At 32.9% G+C, this 22,902-nt stretch overlaps 1 protein-coding gene across 1 annotated transcript in view; it reads left to right on the top strand.

Moving 5' to 3' along the window:
• The window catches only part of LOC118191630 (uncharacterized), a 139,051-nt gene that overhangs the window by 50,648 nt on the left and 65,501 nt on the right, over nt 1-22,902 (top strand). The window contains exons 13-17 of the mRNA XM_085823004.1: nt 1,123-1,406; nt 3,295-3,351; nt 9,887-9,984; nt 15,142-15,193; nt 22,644-22,801. Coding sequence (XP_085679130.1) covers nt 1,123-1,406; nt 3,295-3,351; nt 9,887-9,984; nt 15,142-15,193; nt 22,644-22,801 — 649 coding nt within the window. The remainder of the gene's footprint in view (nt 1-1,122; nt 1,407-3,294; nt 3,352-9,886; nt 9,985-15,141; nt 15,194-22,643; nt 22,802-22,902) is intronic.

Genomic DNA, 22,902 nt, shown 5'->3' with positions numbered 1-22,902 from the left:
GAAATATTTAGTAATAGATTAATTTGTTAAGAGCCAAGATACTTTCACCTTTTATCTGAAGTTTGAAATCAGTCTAATGCTTGATTCAGCGATAAATTCCATTAATTATAATTACAAAAACTGTATAATTTGGACTATTTTGTGTATTTACAAATACAAAGTAGTTTAAAAAAGGTTTATTAATCTAGAGCTTAAATCAGTGTTTCTCAACCTTTTAGTATTCACGGCCCAATTTTCAATCATAATTTTCATCGCGCACCCCCCCCTCCCCACCGCATACAATAAAATGTATACAATAATAATGTATTTTGAGTATTTTGGCGCTAAACCTACACTACAACCTTAATCTTAAACTTTACAAATTACCAAGAATACGGAAATTTATTGACATTTTGCAACACCGATCCTCAGCATTGAAAACACAAGAATCCTATGCATTTTTATTGTTCTTGCGTCCCGCCATGTCGGGCTTTTTTACGGTTTCGCGAGAAGTTTCGATTTGTCTGGAATTTGTCTGGTCAGCTTAAAAGTTAAGTTACGAGCGTGCGCAGATGTGAACAAATGTTTTCTCATAGGGAGAAGGAGAAAGTTCTATGACGCCAATTTCAATTCCAGACAATCTCATTCGAGTCGATCCTTCTATCGCTATTGAATCTATTCTGAATGTGTATGTTATATATATTTTCGTGTAATTGCAATTCACCGTATTAAATATTCACGGCAGCAGACTTATGCAGAATCATGGATAAAGTTTTAAGCGGGCGTAAGCGAGCATTAGACGATAGACAAACATCAACAAGTACACAGACGAGCGTGGTTCCGAAAATAAAATCAAGAAAATATTCTCAAGAATACTTAAATTTTGGGTTCACTAGTACTGAAGTAAATGAAGAAGAAAGGCCCCTGTGTATCATTTCCTCAAAATGTTGGCGGCAGACAGCATGAAACCTAATAAACTTAAACGACATTTGGAAACGCTTCATAGTGAGTACGTAAACAAACCCAGAGAATTCTTCAAATTAAAATTAAAATCATATGAAAAGCAAAAATCATTGTTTAAAAAAACTTTGTCTGTGAACGAAAAAGCTTTAATTGCCTGTTACAAAATTTCATATAAAATAGCCAGATGTAAAAAGCCTCACACCATTGGTGAAGAGCTTATTTTGCCAGCCGCGATTGAAATTGTAGAAATTATGTTTGGCGATAATTTTGCAAAACAATTGCAGTCTATACCTCTTTCAAATGATACTGTTGCCTGTCGAATTGCTGATATAGCTGAAGATGTAGAGTGTCAGCTTTTGTCGAAGTTACGTGACAAATTGTCTTCAATACAACTCGATGAGGCAACAGATAGTAATAAAGATGCTCATTTCATTACCTATGTTAGATTTTGTGATGATTTGTCAGTAGTAGAAGAATTACTTTTCTGCTCAAAGCAACAGCACTCGCATTATTTGCTATCCTAAATGATTTTATGAACGAGGCAAACATAGAATGGAAAAATTGCGTCGGAATATGCATCGATGGTGCTCGTTCTATGTCCGGAAGATTCCAAAGTATTCAAGCACTTGTGAAACAAAAATCGCCACAGTGCGTCTGGACACATTGCGTGATCCACAGAGAAGCTTTAGCTTCCAAAGAAATGAGTCCTGGTTTGAATATTGTGTTAACTACTGTTGTAACCGTAGTAAATTATATAAAAATGAGACCTCTGAAATCAAGAATCTTTTCCGCACTTTGTAAAGACATGGGTGCAGTACATTCAGCATTACTATTTTATTGCGAGGCAAGATGGTTATCACGAGGGAAATTTTTGCAACGTGTTTATGAATTAAGAGAAGAAATCGCCGTTTTCCTAGAAGAGGAAAACAGACCGGAAGCTGAGAATTTTTGGCGATAGTTTATTTGTGATGAAATTGAGCTACAGGGTCGACATATTCGAGAAATTAAATAACTTGAATCTTCAACTGCAAGGAGCAAATACACATATATTGGATACGAGTGATAAAGTTAATGCTTTTTATAGGAAATTGGAATTGTGGAGCAGAAATTTAAAGCAAGAAAACTTAACAATGTTTGCAAATTTGAATGATTGCATTAAAACTTACAAGGCTGAAGAACAACATGTAAAAGTTGTTTTTGTAACCATTGAAAATCATTTAGCAATGCTAGCAAAGAATTTTAAAAAGTACTTTCTTGCTGACGGCAAACTAACTGAAACCAAGTTACAAGTGGGTGAGGGATCCGTTTCAAAATACTCCCGAAGGACTCTCAACTGAAGAGGAAGAAACCTTCATAGACTTCACGGCAAGCGGCGAAATCAAAAGACAATTTAGTAATAAATCACTCTTTGAATTTTGGGCAGGAGTGGATGATGAGTTTTCTGCACTAAAAACAAAGGCATTTCGCATTCTACTACAATTTTCAACATCTTACCTTTGTGAAACTGGATTTTCTGCGGTAGCTTCTTTGAACACAAAATATAGATCTCAGCTAAATATAGAAAAAGAACTGAGAGTGTCTATTTCTAATATTAAACCCTCCTTTGAAAAACTTTGCTCTGCAAGACAGGCCCAAGGAAGTCACTAATAATTATTAAATTTGTTTTTAATTTAGTAAGTTGTTTTAATTTAATAAGTTAATTATTAAATATGTCGAATATATTTTGTTTTGTATGTGTGTGTGTGTGTTCTTTCCTTTCAGTCACTTAATCAATTTTTTTAATAACATTTTCTCTTGGATATGCTCACGCCCCCCCCATTAGTGTGCTCGCGCCCTCTAGGGGGGCGCGCCCCACAGGTTGAGAATCACTGGCTTAAGTAAATGTTTTAAATCCATATAAATATTAATTATCAAACATAGATCAAAACTTTCTATTTGAATAAATTTATTTTTGCATATTATTTAACATCATTAAAATTTATATTTTACATATTATTAAATTTTTATTTTATGTGTATCATTCAGATGTAAATAAGATGTATCAATTTTGCCCAAAATTGATAGAGTTTAATTCAAAATATATCTCAGCCTAAGGTAGATTTTTTTTTTAAATAATTTTTATCCTTTTATTCAATAAGAGATTGTGTGTCTTGTCAAATATTTATAAAATCGTCTAATGTTTTGGAAGTGGGAGTTCGCATTATCTCAAAAGAAGAAAAAACTGGCAATGATGTTCTTGGAATTCATATTAAATATCCTTTTCTGCAGAGTTTGGAATATTTTGACTTTGAATAGCAATATAAAAAAATTTTTAAATGTTAACATTTGTAAAAAATTTTATATATATTTTAGGAAGAAGCTATGGAGTGGTATCTTAGTATAATTGCTAATTATAGACAAGATTTGGAAGTAAGTAACATGACTTTTCTTTTGGGTAAAGATTCAAATTTTGCCAAATATTAAAATAATAGCATTATGTGCATCTCACAGCTAGATTCATTTAGTTGTAATCAAGAAGTTTTTCAGAACCACTGGAAAATATATCAAGATAAAGGCTTTCGGATATATCTTAATAAATCTAAATCCTGAAATTTCCTATATTTAAATACAACATTTGGGGAACACGCAACAAAACAATTTAACAAATTTATTTTTATATTGGTAATATGCTTTTCCATTACAGAGAAGTAAGAATGCAATAGGCCACGCTTTATGTGATCGTGGTTAATGTTATCACTCAAACATTACTGTTATCAAATTATTGAAGTCCTGAAACCAATGAAATACAAAAACAGGGAAAGCACATCGCTTATTATGATCAACAGTTCGGTTAATGATGTAAAAATATTGCAGAATAGACTTTTTAAAGCTGAGGTAAAATCGCAAATTAAAAGATAAAAGCGCCAAATAAGGTCAAAATAGACTATAGAAATCGCCAAATGGCAGAGATAAGAAATTAAATCCCAATCAATTTAGTCTTGATTTAAGACTACCGTGTGCAAATAAACCCGTTTTCCAAGTTTTAGGACGATTGACTACATTTATCAGACTTAGCGAATAATGAAGCTGAATTCTAGATCACCTTGCTTTTTCGCTGCGGAATATCTGAAAAAATTCAAGTTGAAGCATCAGTAACAGAAAACGATATCTGCTAATTGCTTTTTGAAGCAAATCGAAGAACATCATGTGAAGAAGGAAAAGAAAGAAGAAGAAAAAAATAAATAAATAAAATTGGTAAATTTCCTGTAAATGTTGAAATAAGGGATGCTTTATGGTATATTAGTTATATGGAGATTAAATTGGTCAGATTCTATTGATGTTTTTCTCATCGCTTAAAGTTATCAAACTAGTCTTGGACAAGCGCGATCACATTAAGCAGCGCTTACTGTATCTAAAGATAATGTATAATAATCATTAGTAGTTTATTAGCAAAAAACGTACATCAAAGTGATTCAGAATAATATGCTTGTGTGATTTATAATAAAAATGAATGACAGTTATTAATAATTAATCATTTTGGTATACAATATATATATATATATATATATATGTGTGTGTGTGTGTGTGTGTGTGTGTGTAAGATAAAAAATATGAAATCAAACTTCTAATTTTAATTCACTTGTAGTGTCCAGGCGGGTTAACTTCTATCTGGATACAGGAGTAGCAGGAAACTACACAGAAGAAGGCTTCAAACCCTTTATTAACTCTTTAAAATTTACACTGCGTCAACTCGACGCTAACAAAATTCGCCTCTACTTGGGCGGTAATTGAACAGCAAGTAATTGAAAATCAAAATTCGAAATTTTTAACAAATGCTAAACTAACCTACAGGGCTCAGCGAGATACCGAACTTCGACCACCTTCAAACACTAGTGACAGCAGATCAATGCATTTAAGCTACTTGAACCAGCAATCAGCAATTGTACCTATGGCAAAGACGACTGCTCGAACCCAACTCTCTCACTCCCCTTCTAAAACCTCGATATTTAAACTTTCCCCCTCAAAGTAGAATTTGCATTCTTCACGCGCGCTACCAAATTTAACTATTCTGGCACTGACAATTAGAGGAATGAAGGCTTATAAGAAAGTCTGAACTAAAATTTAAATTATTAGTTAAAATAAATATAAATTCCTACACACTATAACCTCTTTTGTTTTTATTTAAATTGGAAACTTCATCTCCCTGTGTTAGAAATAGAGCCATAAATCTAAACTGCGTCATCAAATTAATCATGCGATTTTACATAACCCTTAATGCAGATTTCTCTTGCCCAATCAAAGTAATTATAAACCAAAATTCGGAATAGAAACTGTTTGCCTCCCTCCCTTCTTCCTCTGCAGTACTACTGCGACACACTCTCTCTCTCTTCTGGCTTACGCATTCATCTTGCTATGACGCTTAGGCAATCTTCTACCGGTATAGTATCAAAATTGTGAATATTCTGGAAATGGGCACGCTTAGAGTGCCAAGTGAATTGCGGCCACAAAACGTGAACTTAAATAAATGTGGATTTTGATTCAGCTCGACTGTTTATTCATCATTAAAACGGATGGACGCTCTAAGCATCAACTATCTTTGCAATCAGCATTTCTGCGCATCTACCTCACAGTGTTCTTATTTCGGTGCTCCCAAATTTGCGCTTTATAAATGTTACACACACACACACACACACACACACACACACACACACACACACACACACACATATATATATATATATATATATATATATATATATATATAGTAAAGTATTTAAATTTAATGTAACTTTACTATATTCTTTTGAATAAACTGACAGTAATCAGAGCCATGTGTAGATAGAGCTATCAGCGAAAATATCACCAAATTTATAAGAGGATGAATGATGAATGTGAAAAAAGATTCCGTGAGTTCCGAAAGCTACCGATATGGAAAATATAGCGCTGTTCTAATTTACACAGCTGAGAACTAGACAAAGCAGTTACAAAGAAGAAATTTTGTTTAACACCGCTTTAATGCAGCAAATGACTGCCCTAAGAGTTAAAAAATAATATTTCAGTGTAGGATTTTATTCAATAAAAGCACTTTCTCAGAAAGAACATAGACCTGTAACACTTACAATGTGACTACTTCTCGTGGTTCACACATTGCATCCTATACACAACATTCTCAACGGCCGAACGTAACATATCACAGGAATGTTCAGAAAACCCCTTGATCTGTTGTCCTTTATTGTTGTCGAAGTCGAGATCCAGCAAGACAGACCCTGAACGTCAAATAACCGTATAAAAAAAGTCTCATAGCATTAGATCTGGGAAGTGAGGCGGTTATGCAAGTGGAAAAAACGACGTATGACCCTTTATTATAAAAGTGATGGCGCAGCAGGCGCTAAACCGATTGACCAATGTGCGGTGGTGCTCCGTCCTGCATAAAGATGACCGGTTACAGAAACGCCGCTATTGAAGTTGGAGACTGACAAAACTAGTCATCATATCAAGATAATTTTTTGCAGTAAAGGTTAAAATGCATCATCCTATTAAAGTTATATTCTCATTAGAAAAATGATCCACTGATGAAATCTGCTGTGAAGCCACACTAAATAGTGACTCTCGGTAAATACAATGGAATTTAATGAACTGCATGGAATTGTTCAGATTAACAAATTAAAAGAATTGTGAGTTTTAACAGTCCTGTTTATGAAAAAGTTTAGGCCTCATCTTTCCACAGAATTGGCCACTCATCTTTCCACGGCTAAGCAACGGCTAAGCATCGTCGACCTCCATCCTAGCAAGAAACGTCAGATGATATGCCAGCGTTGTTGTTATAATCATAATCGTTGTGTTTTAATTTCTGCGCGCGCCTTATCTTGTATGGGTAAAAGTGAATCACTTTCCATAAGATTTTCTATACTATTGACTGCTTCAAATCCAATTTTCACGCTATTCCTCGGCCGCTGATGCTACCAACAAGAGTCCCACTAGTGCAGTCAATGATTGCAGTCGCGATATCACAGAGGTCTATTCTGACACAGGGTTTCTGCTCTCTACCAAACCGAACTGCTAAGGATCCTGATGTTTTGAGCTTTAGAATCAGGCCTTCCAATTCTTTAATTAACAGAGGGTCTTCAGGCAGGTTGTTGCGATTTCTAAACTCACGAAAAGTGGCGATTGCGTTCGATTGATGAAGATAAAACAGCCTCATATGTATCATGCACTGACATAAATGAGACGCATGTTGAAGCTTCCGCTGTTTTCCCCATATCATTATAGACTGAATTACTGAAGCTGATGTCGTTTATGTAGCCGAGCAGTTGCATTTTCAAATTTTACCTGCGTTTCATGCAAGTTTTCAGTTGTGTAGACTAGAAGAGTGCCATATTTTCCCCTATCCTGCAACTTTCGGATTTTTTTTTTTCACGGGATTCTTTTTCCCTATCTCATCGTTATTATTTGGAGGCATTCCAGCTGATAGATAGGACTACACATGATTCAGTAGTTTCAGTTTAAAAGAACATCATGTATGTCGTATTGATACTTGAAAGTGTAATGTTTCAAAATATAATTCATATGTATCAGTTTGAAGTGCTTTCATAAAATACATACGCTTTAAAAGTACTGCTACTGTCATTGAAAAAAAGATTCCCTAAAGTGGAACTATGTGTGTGTGATTATGGCAAAGCCTCGAGGGCTATCTGCCTAAGAGGAGGAATGCCTTCGTGGAGGACTTTCTAAGGGAAACTGGCTCGTATACCCGTTAAACATAGGGAAAACCATGAAAACGCCCAGCCAGCCCGTTCGCGAGATTCGAACCTCGGACCGAACTACCAGTGTTCAGCGTCTTTACCGCTCGGCCGCTGGTGGGCCCCTAAAGTGGAACTGAGAAATGACATCAAGTATATTAATTTCTTATATATATCATCTTAACGCTCTTAATTTTTTGAATGCTAATTTAAAAAACATAACATTTTACATCTAAAAAAATATTAATATAGAAGCAAGACCTTAAAAGTTTAATTCGTTGAAATGTTAAAATTTGAAATTTTGTGTCAAACAAAGGGCATATATTTGCGATCCTCAGACAAAAGTAATTTCTTTCGTGTTATTTTGATAATTTGTGGACCAATTTTGTCCATCAGAGATATTATCCGCCCTCAAAGATATTTAGTATGATGAACAGCTTGCTAATTTGGACGTTTCCTGAACAGTTACTGTGTGAAATTTAAATGTTATGTATTTTTTACTAAAAAGGTGTCATGTGACCAAAAATGTTATAATCTAAAAGCCTAAGTTACACTTTTTTGGAAAAAAAAAAAAAAGTCGAAGTACCATGAAGTAAGTGGTTGCTTTTGATCAAACTGAATATGTGCATAGCTCATACACAGATAATAAAATGATTAAAAAATCAAGGTCACAGTACCTGTTCACGACTCACAATCACCTATTAAGTGTTCAACTTAGTAGATGGTCGAACCGCCCCTGGCGGCAATGCATGCTTTAATTCGTCGAGGCAAGGAATGGTAGAGGTTCCTAATGTCCTCCTGCGACACATTCTGCCAGGCATTCATCAGTTGTCGCTCCAGATATGCGATATTTTGTGGTGCCCGAATCTGGCGGCCTGCCATGCCCCAGACATGCTCGATTGGTGAAAGGTCTGCTGACTTTGCTGGCCAAGGAAGAGTATCAACCGCACCGATACAGTCCGGAGATATGTGAGAGGTATGTGGCCTGACATTGGAAAATCATTGGAAAATGGCCCCAGGATGACGTGCCATGAAAGGCTATGCAACCGGCCTCGGGATGGTATCAACATATCGTTCAGCAGTTAGCTGTTAAATATGTACGGGAGATGACTAAAAATGACCTGCTGTCATAAGAAATAGCACCCCACACCATCACACCAGGGTTATGGCTGTATGCCTTTTTAAAACAAAGGCTGATTGGGACCGCTGGCCCCGTCCTCTACAAACGCGAACACGGTGGTCATCTGCTTCACGAGTAAAGCGGGATTCATCGCTGAACACTATACGATGCCAGTCTGATGGCAGCCATGATGATTGGTTGCGACACCACTCCAGACGACTCCGCTGATGTTGTAGGGTCAAAGGCAAACGTCTGTGAGCGTAACATCGCCTCAGACAAGCGCCGTGAGATGGTGGACGGTACCGAGGGAAGTATATACGTGGGTGTAATGCGTTGAATAGTCGCCAATGATACCGTTGGGGGCGGTTCGGGCCTGGCGAACAATCATCCTATCTTGTCTCGCATTTGTGCTCCTTGGCCTTCCAGCGCCTTCATTTCGTCGGCAATTTCCTTGTAGCAACCACTGCTGCCAACATCATTGCACAGCAGTGTCTGTACGCTGCAGCTGCAGGTGGTGGCCTATTGATCTGTATGACCACAAAGCTTCACGCAACCCTACAATGCGACCACGTTCGAAGTCTTTAGTTGTCTGTAAGGTCTTCGATATCGTCATAATGGCATTTTTAGTTGTTTCCTTACGGAATTACAATGGCAGCAACAAAAAAAGATAAATTTTCCACCTCCGTTATTGGTTTTACACTTTGCGAATTGCGCACTAGAAATGCGCGCTATGATCGTATTTCCTGTTCATTTGCCTTGAAACTTTGATCATTTGCATGTTCGATCAAGATGCTTTTGCATACCAAATTTCGTCACGATCGCAAAAGTCCTTCTTGGTGCTTCGATTGTTTTTCAAAAGAGTGTATTTGATTGTTTCTTAAATTAGATCCTTGCATCTTCAAACCTCTCTCTAAGAGGTGATTTTTTGAGATGCTTCAGTGCTGTTATGTTGTCATGAAAAATAGTGGTTTAGTTTCCAGCAAAGATTTAAATTTCATTTTAATTTTATTAATATTTTTAATTATGATAATTGTGTTGAATTTTATGTATGTCTGTTGTAGATTGTTTCCGAAATAAATTATTAACCCGAACAATATGCTTGTAGGATAATGAAGGTTTAATATTGGATGTTTCTGAAATCTTAAAGCAAATCCTTATAACTTTTCTTAAAAATCAAATAATTTTAGATGATATATTTCTAAGGTAAGTCTTGATTTCAATTAAAAATTAAAATATAAGCTTGTATTTTGTTTAATTAAGTATTATTTTATTTAAATTATTTGATACAATTTCATTTTTATAATTAATAATTTAAAAAGTTCAAATATACTCATTAGCATTTAAAATGTTTTGAGTAGAAATTCCTCTTGAAAAGTAAAAAGAAAAAAATCAAAGGTATAAGATCCACTGAGTCCATACTCTGAGGCAGTGGTGACGAACCGGTTTTGCCTTAAAGGCTACTTTTAAATTTCTGCCGTGCTTCGTGGACGCCCGATGTTTTATATTTGAAAAATAACAAATTCATAAAAATATGTGATTTTACTGGATAATTCTGTGGTTTTTAAATAATAAGAATAATTAATACGAGCCTAGAAAAAAGTGAAGAAAATCCACTCATCAAACACAAATGTAATGTAGGTTCAAACTACTTTTTTTTTTCAAATTAGAAAATAAAGAAAAGTGCATAATAATAAACTAATTACCAATTAAAACAATAAAATGACTGTTAAATTGTCAAATATCTCATTCAGTAAATTATAGTTTATTATTATTTATTTAATCTCTTTATTAGCAAGGCATTAACTTGCTAATAATGAAATACTTGATTATTAATATTGTCTGACGATTTTTATTAAAGTTTGGTGTATATTCTAATACACAGCATATTGTTTTCCCACATGCTCCGGAGTCAATATGTGTCTGACGATGTTGATGTGATTGCTAGGGTTTTTCCTGCTCAAAGAGAGGCTTTCCCTGCTCTTAAGTTAGCGGCAAGTCGAATGGATTTAATTATAAATGAGAAGGAAGCAATATATATATATATATATATTTGAAAGCTTTTATTTTCAAAAAAAAGAGAATCCCGGCTTCCTGTCTTGAAGCTGACTCCTATAATTTTGAATCATTGATGAGTTTTATCTGTTTGAGATCTATTATTACAACTGATACCAGAATTCTCCTGAAATCCAGAATCAGCTATATCTGGCAAATAAGACTTTTTATGAGTAAAGAAGGTCTTTCAGATCTAGATTCTATCAAGGAAAACGAAGCTTTTGATTTACAAAATGCTTGTCAGACTTGTTTTGACATACGCTACTAAGACTTGCATAATGATAAAGCTGGAGGAAAGCCACACTGCAATTTTTGATGTTGTTAGTATAAATGAAAATTAATTTGGATGAGGAGCTACAATTTTTAGCTTTACAATATATAAATTACCCCCTGATATCTCGAAATAAATAAAAATTAACAGAATGAATTGGATGGCTAACATGATCTGAATGCGGAATAACTGTGTTTTTAAAAAAGTATTACTTTTTAAACCCAAATGCGAAGGCAGGAAAGACCGCGGCTGATTGAGTTAATTTCCTAATAATTAATGAGAACATCTGGAGATCGAAGATAATCAAAGAATCAACATGGAGAAATTTCAGAGGAATGCATTTTCCCACAGTGGGACTGTTTGAACATCTATGATGATGATGCGGCATGGGGGCTCTCAAAATTCCCGTCGAGCTGAAAGTCCTCTTAAGAGGTTGGTGGGAGAACATCGGACCATGTTCTAACGGGTTCTGCCTTAAAAATTGGGGCGGAAATGCGCAGTTTGTGCAGGGAACTATAACTATACGACAAATGGTGAAAATATGTTGTCCCATCCACTTTTACTAGCATTTGTTAGAAGGATTGTATCAGGTCTCAAACTCTCTTCAGATGAAATTGCATAAAAAAATTCTATATGAATGGCCTCAAACTGGCGATCCCTGAAGCAATTTTATATAGCCTAAAAATACATTATTTCAATTATATATTTGTTGCAGATTTCAAGATTTTATTTATTTGAAATCCGAGCTTATATTAATTTCAATACAACTAAAAATAAACGTGAATACAGCACCAAAAAATCTATAAATTGAGTTAATTAATTTTAAAAAATGTAATATAAATCTTCTTCAAAGGTCTGAGCATACACATCTCATTGACTTTTATTCGTACTTGTCAAAAACGTACGCTCAATTAAGAATCTTAGCGCTAGTATAAGAATAATCGCTTTGTTTAGGATACAGTTATATATGAACAGCTGTTTTTCAAAACTGAAATCTAATAAGAACAGAATCTAACTGATCGATGAACATCTACAATCCGTGATGAAGATAGTTTTCAGTAGTAATTTTTCTCCAAGGTTCCAATTATCAGGATCGAGACTCCATTAAGTATCAGCATTAACTGTAGTAAAATGTAATGAAGTTTATAATTATTTATATATCAGCATGTGCATTTTAATTTATGTATCAGGAAAATATTTTATAAATAAGAAAAAGAGACCAGTTGCCATTATATATTAAGTTTCGTCCCACTTGGAAAGTTTTCATAAATTGCTTGTGTTTAGTTTAAATTGAAGTTATTTAATGATTAATTAAACTGATTATAATTGTTTAAATTAAATTTCAGTCTGAAATATTAATATTTAGATGTTAGTATGTTTGAATTAAAATGTGTAATCAAAAATATTTTGCAGGTACCAAACATTAAGTTTTAAATGGAAAATAAATATAAATCTGAATTTTTTCCCTTTATTTTATTATTTTTATACATGTTTTGATAAATATTTAAAATCTAGTTAAAATAGTTATTTATTTTCTTGATAAAAAAATGTCGATTTTGGACTGTTAGCTGTTTTCAAATCGTTCATTCAATCTGCACGCAATTTGGGTTTCAGACCACTGCTCTAGGTTAGATCCAGTCTCACACTGGAGACAGCTTGAGTCCACCGAAATTTGATCTAAGGTTGACATTCTCTGGATCATGTGAAGTAAGCTGTATCATGTGAGAGAGGGAGTAGGCTGCAAATAACAGTTATTCTGGCAAAAAGCCTTCTCTCATGAAACCCATGGGAAGCAATAATTCTTGAATGTTAGGTTCTAGTAGCAAAGAACTCATAAAATGATTACTACAATCCTCTGGTCTGGTGCCTGGATGAAAGTGCTAAATATTGATCTTCATTGGGCAACATGGCTGTTCTTCTCTTATATCATTCACCTGCATGTATAAGTTTGATTACATATCTGGCACAGCATTATTTAATTATTACTATTTAACCACATATTTTTTAATTTTGGCTCAGTATTTTTGAGAAATTTGAAAGAAAAAAAAATGTACTTTATTTGGTATATCAGTGCATTTTGTGTTATCTGCGCATCTCATCAAAGTTGATGAAATATCATCAATTTATATTCTCTCGTGCAATTTTTCTTTCATCCATACTGTACCTTTAAAAAACAAATTGCTAAATATTTAATCTAGAGAATAATCTTATTTAAAATTTCAGTTCTTTTTAATTATCACATAACATTGTTCATTCATTGTAACCAACAGTTTTCCAAAGATGTGCCATTGAAAATCACTGAAGTCCTATGTACGCTAGGGGGCATTATGTTTCTGAATGAGTTTCTCTCAATGTCAGCGTTGCCTGCATCAGTCCATTTACACAAGAAAACACATTGCTGACACATCATCAGGAACATGTTGCTGGCACATGTGTTAGCAAGAATGACTCTGAGTGTCGTAGGCAACAAAACTGCTGCCAACTTAATTGACAACAACAGTGACCAACATTTGCAACAATATTGCATACGGTAATCATATGTCGAAAGAGCAATGCCAGCTCCTGTATCAGTATTTTATTTACTAATTACATATGCAGGGAAATCTTTTTATGTATTTTTTATCATTTTAACAAATTTAATTTATCATATGGCATTTATTTTAGATCATAATTTCCAAATGATTTCTTTATAAATGATAGGATTTTTTTCTCTTTTAACACAAGTGATTCGTTATTGTAAACTACAGAATGATTCTTTTTTTACCTCATTTTTTTGCATTGCTGTATTCTTATGTTTTGAAAGCTCTGAGAATCAAGAAAAGTCGAATTTTTTTTTTATTTACAGTTGGCCCTATTTCCGTTTTTCTATAGTTACTGACTTTTCTGCTTTCTTCGTGTGTATTATTAACTCTGGCTACATTTGACGTATCAGTACGTCATACATTTGTTTGGGCGAAGACGCGCATGACGTTCTGATACGTCATCAGATCATTTGTTGCATTTGTTTGGGCAACGAAGCACATGGCGTTCTGATACGTCAACACCAAATTAGGAAGGATACTATCTAGCAATGCAAAGAATGCAAAGTATCACTGCATTTGCTAGTCTGGTTTTGAAAAGTACCACACGCTTTAAAATTATTGATAATTTGCTATTTATTATAACCAGAGTTTATTTGTTTAAAAGTATTTTGTAATACTAACTGCTTAAGTTATTTCAATATTATGTAGAAGTATATACAATGAATAATACGAAATAAATTAATTATTGATAAAATCTACTGTTTTTACTTTTCCACAAAATTAAATATGCTCCAAGTGCAAAGACGTTTCAAATAAATGTGTACCCAATGGTTAACATGGTCACTGTGCACTGTTAACAATGCGTAAGAGGTTGTGAGTTCAAGTGCAGCTTGGTTACTTTTCTGATTTTTAAGCTGAAAACACGTGTTTTGTTGTAAATTAACAGATGCATACATTTTTATGTATTATTTATAAAGGACAATTTTTGTTCTTGTTTACGTTCCTGTGTTAGAATGGCGCCGAAATGGATGACGCAGTTTCGACTTTAAATATACTTAATAAATTCAGTCACTCTCGGTCTATTTAAACCAAACTGAATACATTTAATAATAAAACATTGTACGTAAACAATTAGTAATAATTCAACAGTACAGATAAGCTATAAAATAATAATTACAACTGTTACAGGCCAGCTACGCTTTGAGCGACCGAATTCTACGAACGACAAATCTCAGAAGTGTGTTGCCAACGCAGGGCAACGAAAAGGTGGAAATTAATTCGATAGGCGTGGAAGTGAACAGTTCTTTTTTGGGCATAAAACACATGCTTTTTATTACAAATCTAATTATCAACAAACATAAGTCATATTTTATATGTTATACATAAAGTGATCAATTAATTATTTTTCTTTTATGCAAGTGAATGTTTAAATACATACATGTACAGTTTGAGTATACATATATACTCCGTATCCATGAGTATTTGTTTCAGCTGATTATTTTCTTAATATTACAGGGCATGGTCACTGAGTTACTCAAAGATCATTTTTGATGAACTAGATTATGTGGTATGTATAAGTTTTTCTAAACAAATGTTCTAATTAAAAACGTGCTAAATAGTCTAATTTTCTTAGAATAAATGATTTGGAATAATACTTAATGCGAATAAATATTTTAGAATAGTAGTTTTAATATTTTTGAACTATATCTCATGGAAGTTAACTAAATTATAATATAATTTGATTATTAACTTAGAGGTAAGGAATCTGTTTATGCTTTTATGATCTATGAGAACGGAATAGAATACTTCTCATGGTTACAGTGGATGCAGCTGTAGTATAAAAATTTCCAGTACAATCACTGGAACTTCATAATGGTATGAGAATATATATGGTAAAATACAGTATAAGGCGTGATATGCATAGTAATGGGGTAAAATAAGGGTATGAATAGAATAAAAAACTACTAAGTACTAGTAATGTTTTGTATAGAATAAAAAACAACTAAGCTACTGATTTTCAAATGAGAGGGTAGATACGATAAATGTAATAAAGATAACGAGCAGAAAGTGAAACAAGAAACAATTATAAGAGCAAGAGGAAACTGTTTATTACGAACAAAACTTAAAAATGTTCGTAATGTTCATATATTTTATCAAGGAAGCAGTGCATATGTTCAGTGACAGAGACAGCAGTGGCACAATGTACATACATTTGAATACTCAGTACTGCTATTGCAGTGTTTTTCTTTAAACAACCGGCAAACGAATTATTCAAGGAGACTCTAGACTTAACATAGCCCCAAAGTGTGTAAGCCATTGAAGTTGAACAGAAGAGATCAAGGACTATTTTAAAGGAAAATGAAACAAGATGATATGATCACTAAAATAATTTTGAAGCAGCTACTTCACACTCATGGTGACATATGGTAATACATAGTACTGCTTCCAGATGGCACCCTGCAAAATATTTTATGCCTGCAATGTTAGTATATAGTTTTGCACAGCACTATTTGTCGCTTGGGCTTCAGGTAAGGAACTGAGGGACTCACCACAGTTTACTCTTTCATGCTGATGTGAATCACCTGTTATTGTGTAAATGAAGTTTTTACTCGGTACAAGGTTCTAACGAGCACTCAGTTAGTTTATTTGTGAAAAACGAATCATTGCTTTTTTCCAAGTCTTCCAATGTTAGCTGCTTCTTGCTATTGATTTTAACATTCATCTTTCTCCAAAAACTATGCCAGAGTTCTAGTTCACTTTCGAATCGTGAAATCACTGCACATTTTTCCTTAATTCTTCGACTTGGTAGCTCCTAACATAACAATTGTCATGTCGTCTATTGAGCGAAACCCTTGCAATTGTACAGCTCCATCTTAACTTTCATCAAGAACTCCAGGGACAGAGAACCAAGGGCCTTCTCTCCTTCATCTTCCACAAATGCAATAACTTGAGTCTCTCAAGAAGACTTTCGACTCGAGAGCATTTTAAGTGCTCTGATGCCTCAAAGACGTTAGCACTATTAACATAATATATGCCATAATTAAAAAAGTCAGTACCAATAAAGCAGAAAATAAACGCAGCATAATCATAAGTATGAAATGCGAGTTTGGCTCCCTAAGGTGTCCAGCAGTTATGAATGCAATAGCAGAAGCTGGCTGCCCAAAAAATGTCTATGGTTTATCAAAGAGTATTTCTAAGAAAGAAAAAGGATCATAATTTAAAATAATGCTTCAGTAGAAAGGCAAGAGGCTGCCTTAAGAGCTGTGTTTCAGTACAAACATTTGAGCGATGACACATAAATTCTCAAATGCACCTTCTCTCCACATTAAAAAATTTATATTTATACTAATGATAATCTCTGGTAATGAGTGGACATTTTAGAGAAATTTTACAGAAAAAGGTTAATGAAATACTTGACATTTTACATAAAAGATGCCAAAAACAAAAAGTAATTATTTTTCAGGAAAAGTTTAAGCAGTAATCTTCCACAGACCAAGATAAAAGATTAATAGACAACCTAAATTCAGCCTAAAAGGACAAAATAAAAATAATAAAAAATATTTAATTTCTAGGTCTTACCTTAGACAATAATTTCGAAATGGCAACGAATCTACTAGAACTAAAAACTTCCAAAAAAGCGTTAAATTTCAGAAGCAAAGCGAAAGTTGGTGACTGAAACCTCATATTAGAAGAATTCTATGTAGAATAGTAATCACCAATATTGTAACTATGGGGCACCAATTGAAAAACAAAACGAAAAAGAGAATTCTTCTTTACTAGTCAAAGGTCTTTTCTTTTGCAAGTCAGAAAAGCCTACAGAATAACTTCTAACCAAGCTTTATGTATACTTCCAGGAGCTTTTCTATATTCAAGTTCTAAAAGAAGTAGTAAAATTCACTATTTTCCAGCTCCGAAACCTGTTCACATACAGGTTTCCAGTTTCCAGTTCCGAAACCTGTATAATGACACAATATCTCCAGATAAGTACGAAATCCCTGAACTGTCATATAGAAGATACTCTGCATTAGATCCTCATTATTTCAGTGAACTATAATGAGAAGCAAATAATACCTATGCAATGATATATACAGGTGGTTCACAACAACAAGGGGTCAGAAACATAGCAAGAAAAACTGTAACAAAACAATAATATTTTTCAAACTGAAATTATAGACATAAAGAAACATTAAAATACACGAACAGTTTGAAGCAATTTTAATAAAGTCAGATAGCCAGTTAGCTTTAGAAGCACTTCAAAATAATCGCAGCAAACACCCTACATTACAAAACCTTCTGAATCTAAGCAGCGCTAATCCACAAATAAAATTCAAAATCGTATGGACACACAGTGACATAGTAGGAAATGAAACAGCATAGTCTTTCTCTCTAAAGATCTAACAAATGAAATTATCAAGATCCCATGTGCAAAATATGCCTTAAAATAGAACTGAGAAGTAAAATATGGGGAAAAGAGTAGAATTACTCTCAAAATAAGGCAGACATCTTCATGAAATATTTCCAAAAGCAAACAAGATAACAAATTCCAATAATTCGTATATCAGCTACTATCTAACAGGTCTTCCTCACATATTTTTACGCCAACAAATTTCTAACGTAGAGATGTGCATGTGTTTAGAATGAGACGACCCTGATCATTACGTATTCTGTTGCAATCTGACGAAGGATCAGCGCATTAGACACTCATCAACAAATACACAAGCATTCAAAAACTATATTATAAAAGCAAAGTACCCAAAAAAAGCAGATCATGCAAAGTAATTCAGTAACTTCAGAACATGGGTACGTCTATGGCAAGTTACTTAAGAAACTGACACTACAACAAAGCAAGTACTAGTAAATATGTGATTAATTAATTTGCAAATTATCAACTATAGTATTGAAAACATGTACCAGTACACATCATATCAGTAATGCAGAAAACGGAATGAACTAGTTCAAAAATAAACATAATGGGACTTCAGACATTATGAGTGCCAAAATAACATTATTGAACATAACAGCACTTCAGATATTGTGCAGAAATAAGATTTTAAAAAGCAAATGGAAAAACGTTTACGTTTTAGAGTAATTTTATTATGTGTTTTTATTATATACATTTTGTTTTAGCATTATTACATATGTTTTTCCTTATATTACCATTTATAGAACATTAGATATGTAGTATCAGCTTGAATTGAACTGTGAAATAAGTTCAGATGTTAAAAACAATGTAAGCTTCACAAAAATTGCAATCTAACAAATATACAAAATTTAAGGTAAAGCACGTAATTTACAAAAGAAAGCAGCAGTACGTAATCAATGTATATAAAATTCATGTTTCAATGAAAATGACAGGTGTGGCTAAATTCTGGCACTCGGAGGCGGTACTTTACTGACTTCAGACTGTCCGTCGAGTGGTGCTTGAGAATTAAGTGTGCGCTAGAACGGAGCTCACCTGGAACCTCTAAAAGGTGTCGTTTCTCTAAACTTATTAACTAGATTCAGCAATAGCTCAATTACCAATGATACTATAGAGCTGCTGCGTAGCTTCATGTCGTGCTTTGTCCTCATACCTTATTAGACTATATATACTTGCACCATCTATGCCTTTTCTGGAATGCGAACAAACGCTCACCGCTGTGGAAGATGGTTATCTTACCAACATGCCAAAAGGCGCTCCCCCATGTGCTGAGAAAAATTGATCTTTATTTTTCAATTGATGGGACGAAGAGACTGAAATATAAAGGAAACTCCTGAAATTAAAGCCCCTTTCCCACTACTGATTTGCATCCTTTAAAGTGACATAGACAAAAGGTTATCCTGAGTTAAAATGATAGGCCTGCTGTTAATTATTTGTACCATAAGCTGCGATTGTCAGGAAAGGGTTAAAATTATAAGTCCAGAATTTATTGAGTTTTTGCGCAGGAAAAGAAAGTTTTAATAATAATAAGAAGGAAAATGTTTTGATAGTTTCGTTTGATTAATATTTAAGGTAAAAGTTTATTTGTTTAGAGAAGTTCAAGAGCAACCCGGTGGTTATACTCATTCTCTTTGTATACTTGAAGTTATCACTAATTGGTCAAGTTTTTTAGTAATTCACGAAAATCTGAACCTGTTGATATAATTAGCAGCGCAGCATATTTTTTGTGAAATTTAATTTTTTAAATGATGTAAAATTATTAAAACTCACACATTTTCTCTTTTACTTACCTTATTTGTGGCTTTCTTCATACCCATAAGCTTAGTAGGAATGTTTTAGTGCATACATTTACGTTACAAAGCTACAAAATATGGTGTAAATGATTTGTATTAGTATAAGATGATTATTTATTCACACAAAATCGCATACTGGTTCATGAATAATTACGATTGTAAAATTTAAAAGTTTTTCTATATTATGTTAAATCTTAAAACAAGATATGCATAATCCAGCATTACAGTCCTGTAAAAGAATTATGCACGAGAAAAAATACTCGCCTCAGAATTAACGTCCCAAGCCTTCAGTGCTAAAATCCATCTTCTTCAATAAAGTTACTACTAGTTTTACAAAAATATGCGATGAAATGGCAATTAAAGAAAGCTGCACAAAATAATTTTTTGTCTTGTACAAAGATCTAGAGCAAATAATAGTTAGCATAAAATCAAATTTAAAGACTTTGCCTGCCATTCATTGACTAGTCTGCATTTAAAATAGTTATAGGAACAACAAACATGAATAGCACAGCACATTTTACCGATTCATTTTGATGGTGGACATTTCTTTTGTTTTTCTATTAGCAAATTATAGTAACTCGGTAACAGAAACAACTATTTAGTTATAATAAAAGTTTGCTGTGAATTAGTTGTGACTACGATAAGCAGAAATATGCAAGGAGATTCTTAAAAGTCATAATACTAATATTATTTGCAAACTTATGCAGTCGTCTTTTCTATTAATTCTGCAACCACTCAAGTAGTAGAGCTCTGGGCGTAATGCATTTTGTGTATATAAAATATGTGTGAAGATATGCAGCTATAGACCCTATAACTCAAGTATCAGCTCCATATGAGCCTTACGAAATTTCTTAAACACGTCAAAGGAAGTTTCTCCGAGAAACTTCTAATGATGCTACAGAGCTGTTGTGTAGTTTTATGCCATAGCATCATAAAATAACAATAAACATCTTAAATATGTTTATTGTTTTCAGTTCACAGATTTTCTGTCCTGGCAAATAAAAAGTATTGTCACTTGATGTAAATGTTTGTTCTGAAACTTGTGTTGAAGTAGTTCAGTGAAATAAATGCACGAACTATGTCTTGAAAATTAAACCTTTTTATTATTAAATAAATGCACAAGTCTCCCTATAGTCTTAATGTACGACGAAATAATATCATAACTTTTTATTTACCATTTGATTTTGCCATTTTGAAGAGTTCTTTTTAAATATAAGATTTTCTGTTCTATATTTTTAATTTTCTGTGTGACTAATTCTTAAATGAATAAGCCTACTGTAATTGCTTTGCTTAAAATAATTTCTGTTATTAAACTGAAAAGTGTATACAAAGAACAATTTGCAGTTTCTTTTTAACCTTACCATTTTTATATTTCTAAAATACTTTTTTGAAACTTTCACGTTCAATTCTTCGAGAAGTCACACTGTAATCTAAAATTTTCATATTGCAGTTTGTTAAGAAAGATATATATGGTTTTGAGTCAATTTATTTGAAAGTAGCATGAATTAGTGGTTTAAAAAATTAGCATAAGCAGTATAATATCACTATTAAATACGTATATTTAATACCCGGAAGTATATTTAAGTTGTTAAAACTGAGCATTTTTTATCTCGGTAAACCAGCAAGATTTCACGTTATGGTATGCATACGATACTTATTTGGTTGCACTTTAATCACCCAATGCACACACTTATTATTGATGAAAAATGTCTTTTTTTAAGTAATTCACTAACTTTATTTTTAAATAACAGGTAAGTTAACGTGTTATTAGTTTCTATTTGTTTGGGATAATTGCTTTTTTTATTCATTTTTTTCAAAGGTTTAAAAGGGGAAATACATTCTCCTTGCGCTGTATTATGCTTAAAATGCATTATGCTTATCTACTGCTTGTGCGTTACTACAAATAAGATGCGTGGATAGCAAAAAGTTTTGAAATACTCTTTTTCTTACTATGCAATGATGTAAATTCGCTTGTAATTATGAATTAATTTATGACTTTTTAATGTCAATTTTTTAAAAATTTTATTAGCTTGATTTGTTAAATTATTTTTTCGCATTATCTCTTTCCTTTATCTTCTTTCTTCAGAGTAATTATATGCATCTAGTTTGTGATATGTCACAACTATATGCATGGAGTTGTGAGGCTAAAATATGTGAGAAACGCTGCCTTAGTGAATTGAGCAATAACATGATGTGGTAAATTTTCGGTTCTGAGCGTTTCTGCCAGTTTATGCTGCAAAGAACTTTGATTATGCTTTAAATTATAACAATACCTTGTTTCTTAGTTTAATAAAGTTAGAGTAATGATGTAATATGTGATCTACTATTATTAATTAGTTATTTTTTAAGATAACACCGCTAAAATGGTATTTTTTAAATATGAAAATAAATGCAAATGTTTAAGAATGCAGAAACGAAAAGGGATTATGTTAATTAATATAATAACTCATTGTAGTTTTATTTCAATTAAATTTTAATTTAAATAGTTTCATAATTCAATAATAACGGCTTTTAACAAAAATAAATAATTGATAGTTTTCATATTCGAACACGTGATAAAATGGCAAGAAAAAGAAATGATTAAAACAACAACCAATTTTAGTGGAGCCATCTAAAAAATAAATTATAATTAAAAGTGGTAGATCGCATACTACATCATTTCCAAAGTTAGTGATTTGAAAATATTATGTGTAATTATTGATGAAATTAATTTCTATTCTATTAATATAATTAAAGTCATTTCTTTCCCTATATTTTATATACTTCCCATGTGGAATATTGTTCTAATTGCAATGTCTGTATAGGTTTGTGAAGTCATAAAGCCTATAATTATGCATCTTGTAACTGCGATGTTAAATTCAAAGCAACATCAAAGAAAAATGGAATCACTCAAAATGCTTGACCTGTATCATAATGTTAGAATTTTGGTTAATTATGTAATGAGTAAACTTCCAGTTGAAAGGTAACTATTTGTATCCTTTTATTAGAAAAATTCATTTATACAAAATTTACGAAATATGCCAACTTAAGTTATTTACTGAAGACTATTAAAAGCATAAAATT

This window comes from Stegodyphus dumicola, chromosome 8 (genome assembly GCF_044657685.1).
Source record: "Stegodyphus dumicola isolate Sdum_Otavi_A_Nest chromosome 8, ASM4465768v1".
In the NCBI taxonomy this organism is placed as follows: Eukaryota; Metazoa; Arthropoda; class Arachnida; order Araneae; family Eresidae; genus Stegodyphus; species Stegodyphus dumicola.
The sequence above is the reverse complement of the archived record's forward strand: the minus strand, read 5'-3'. Positions and strand labels throughout refer to the sequence as shown.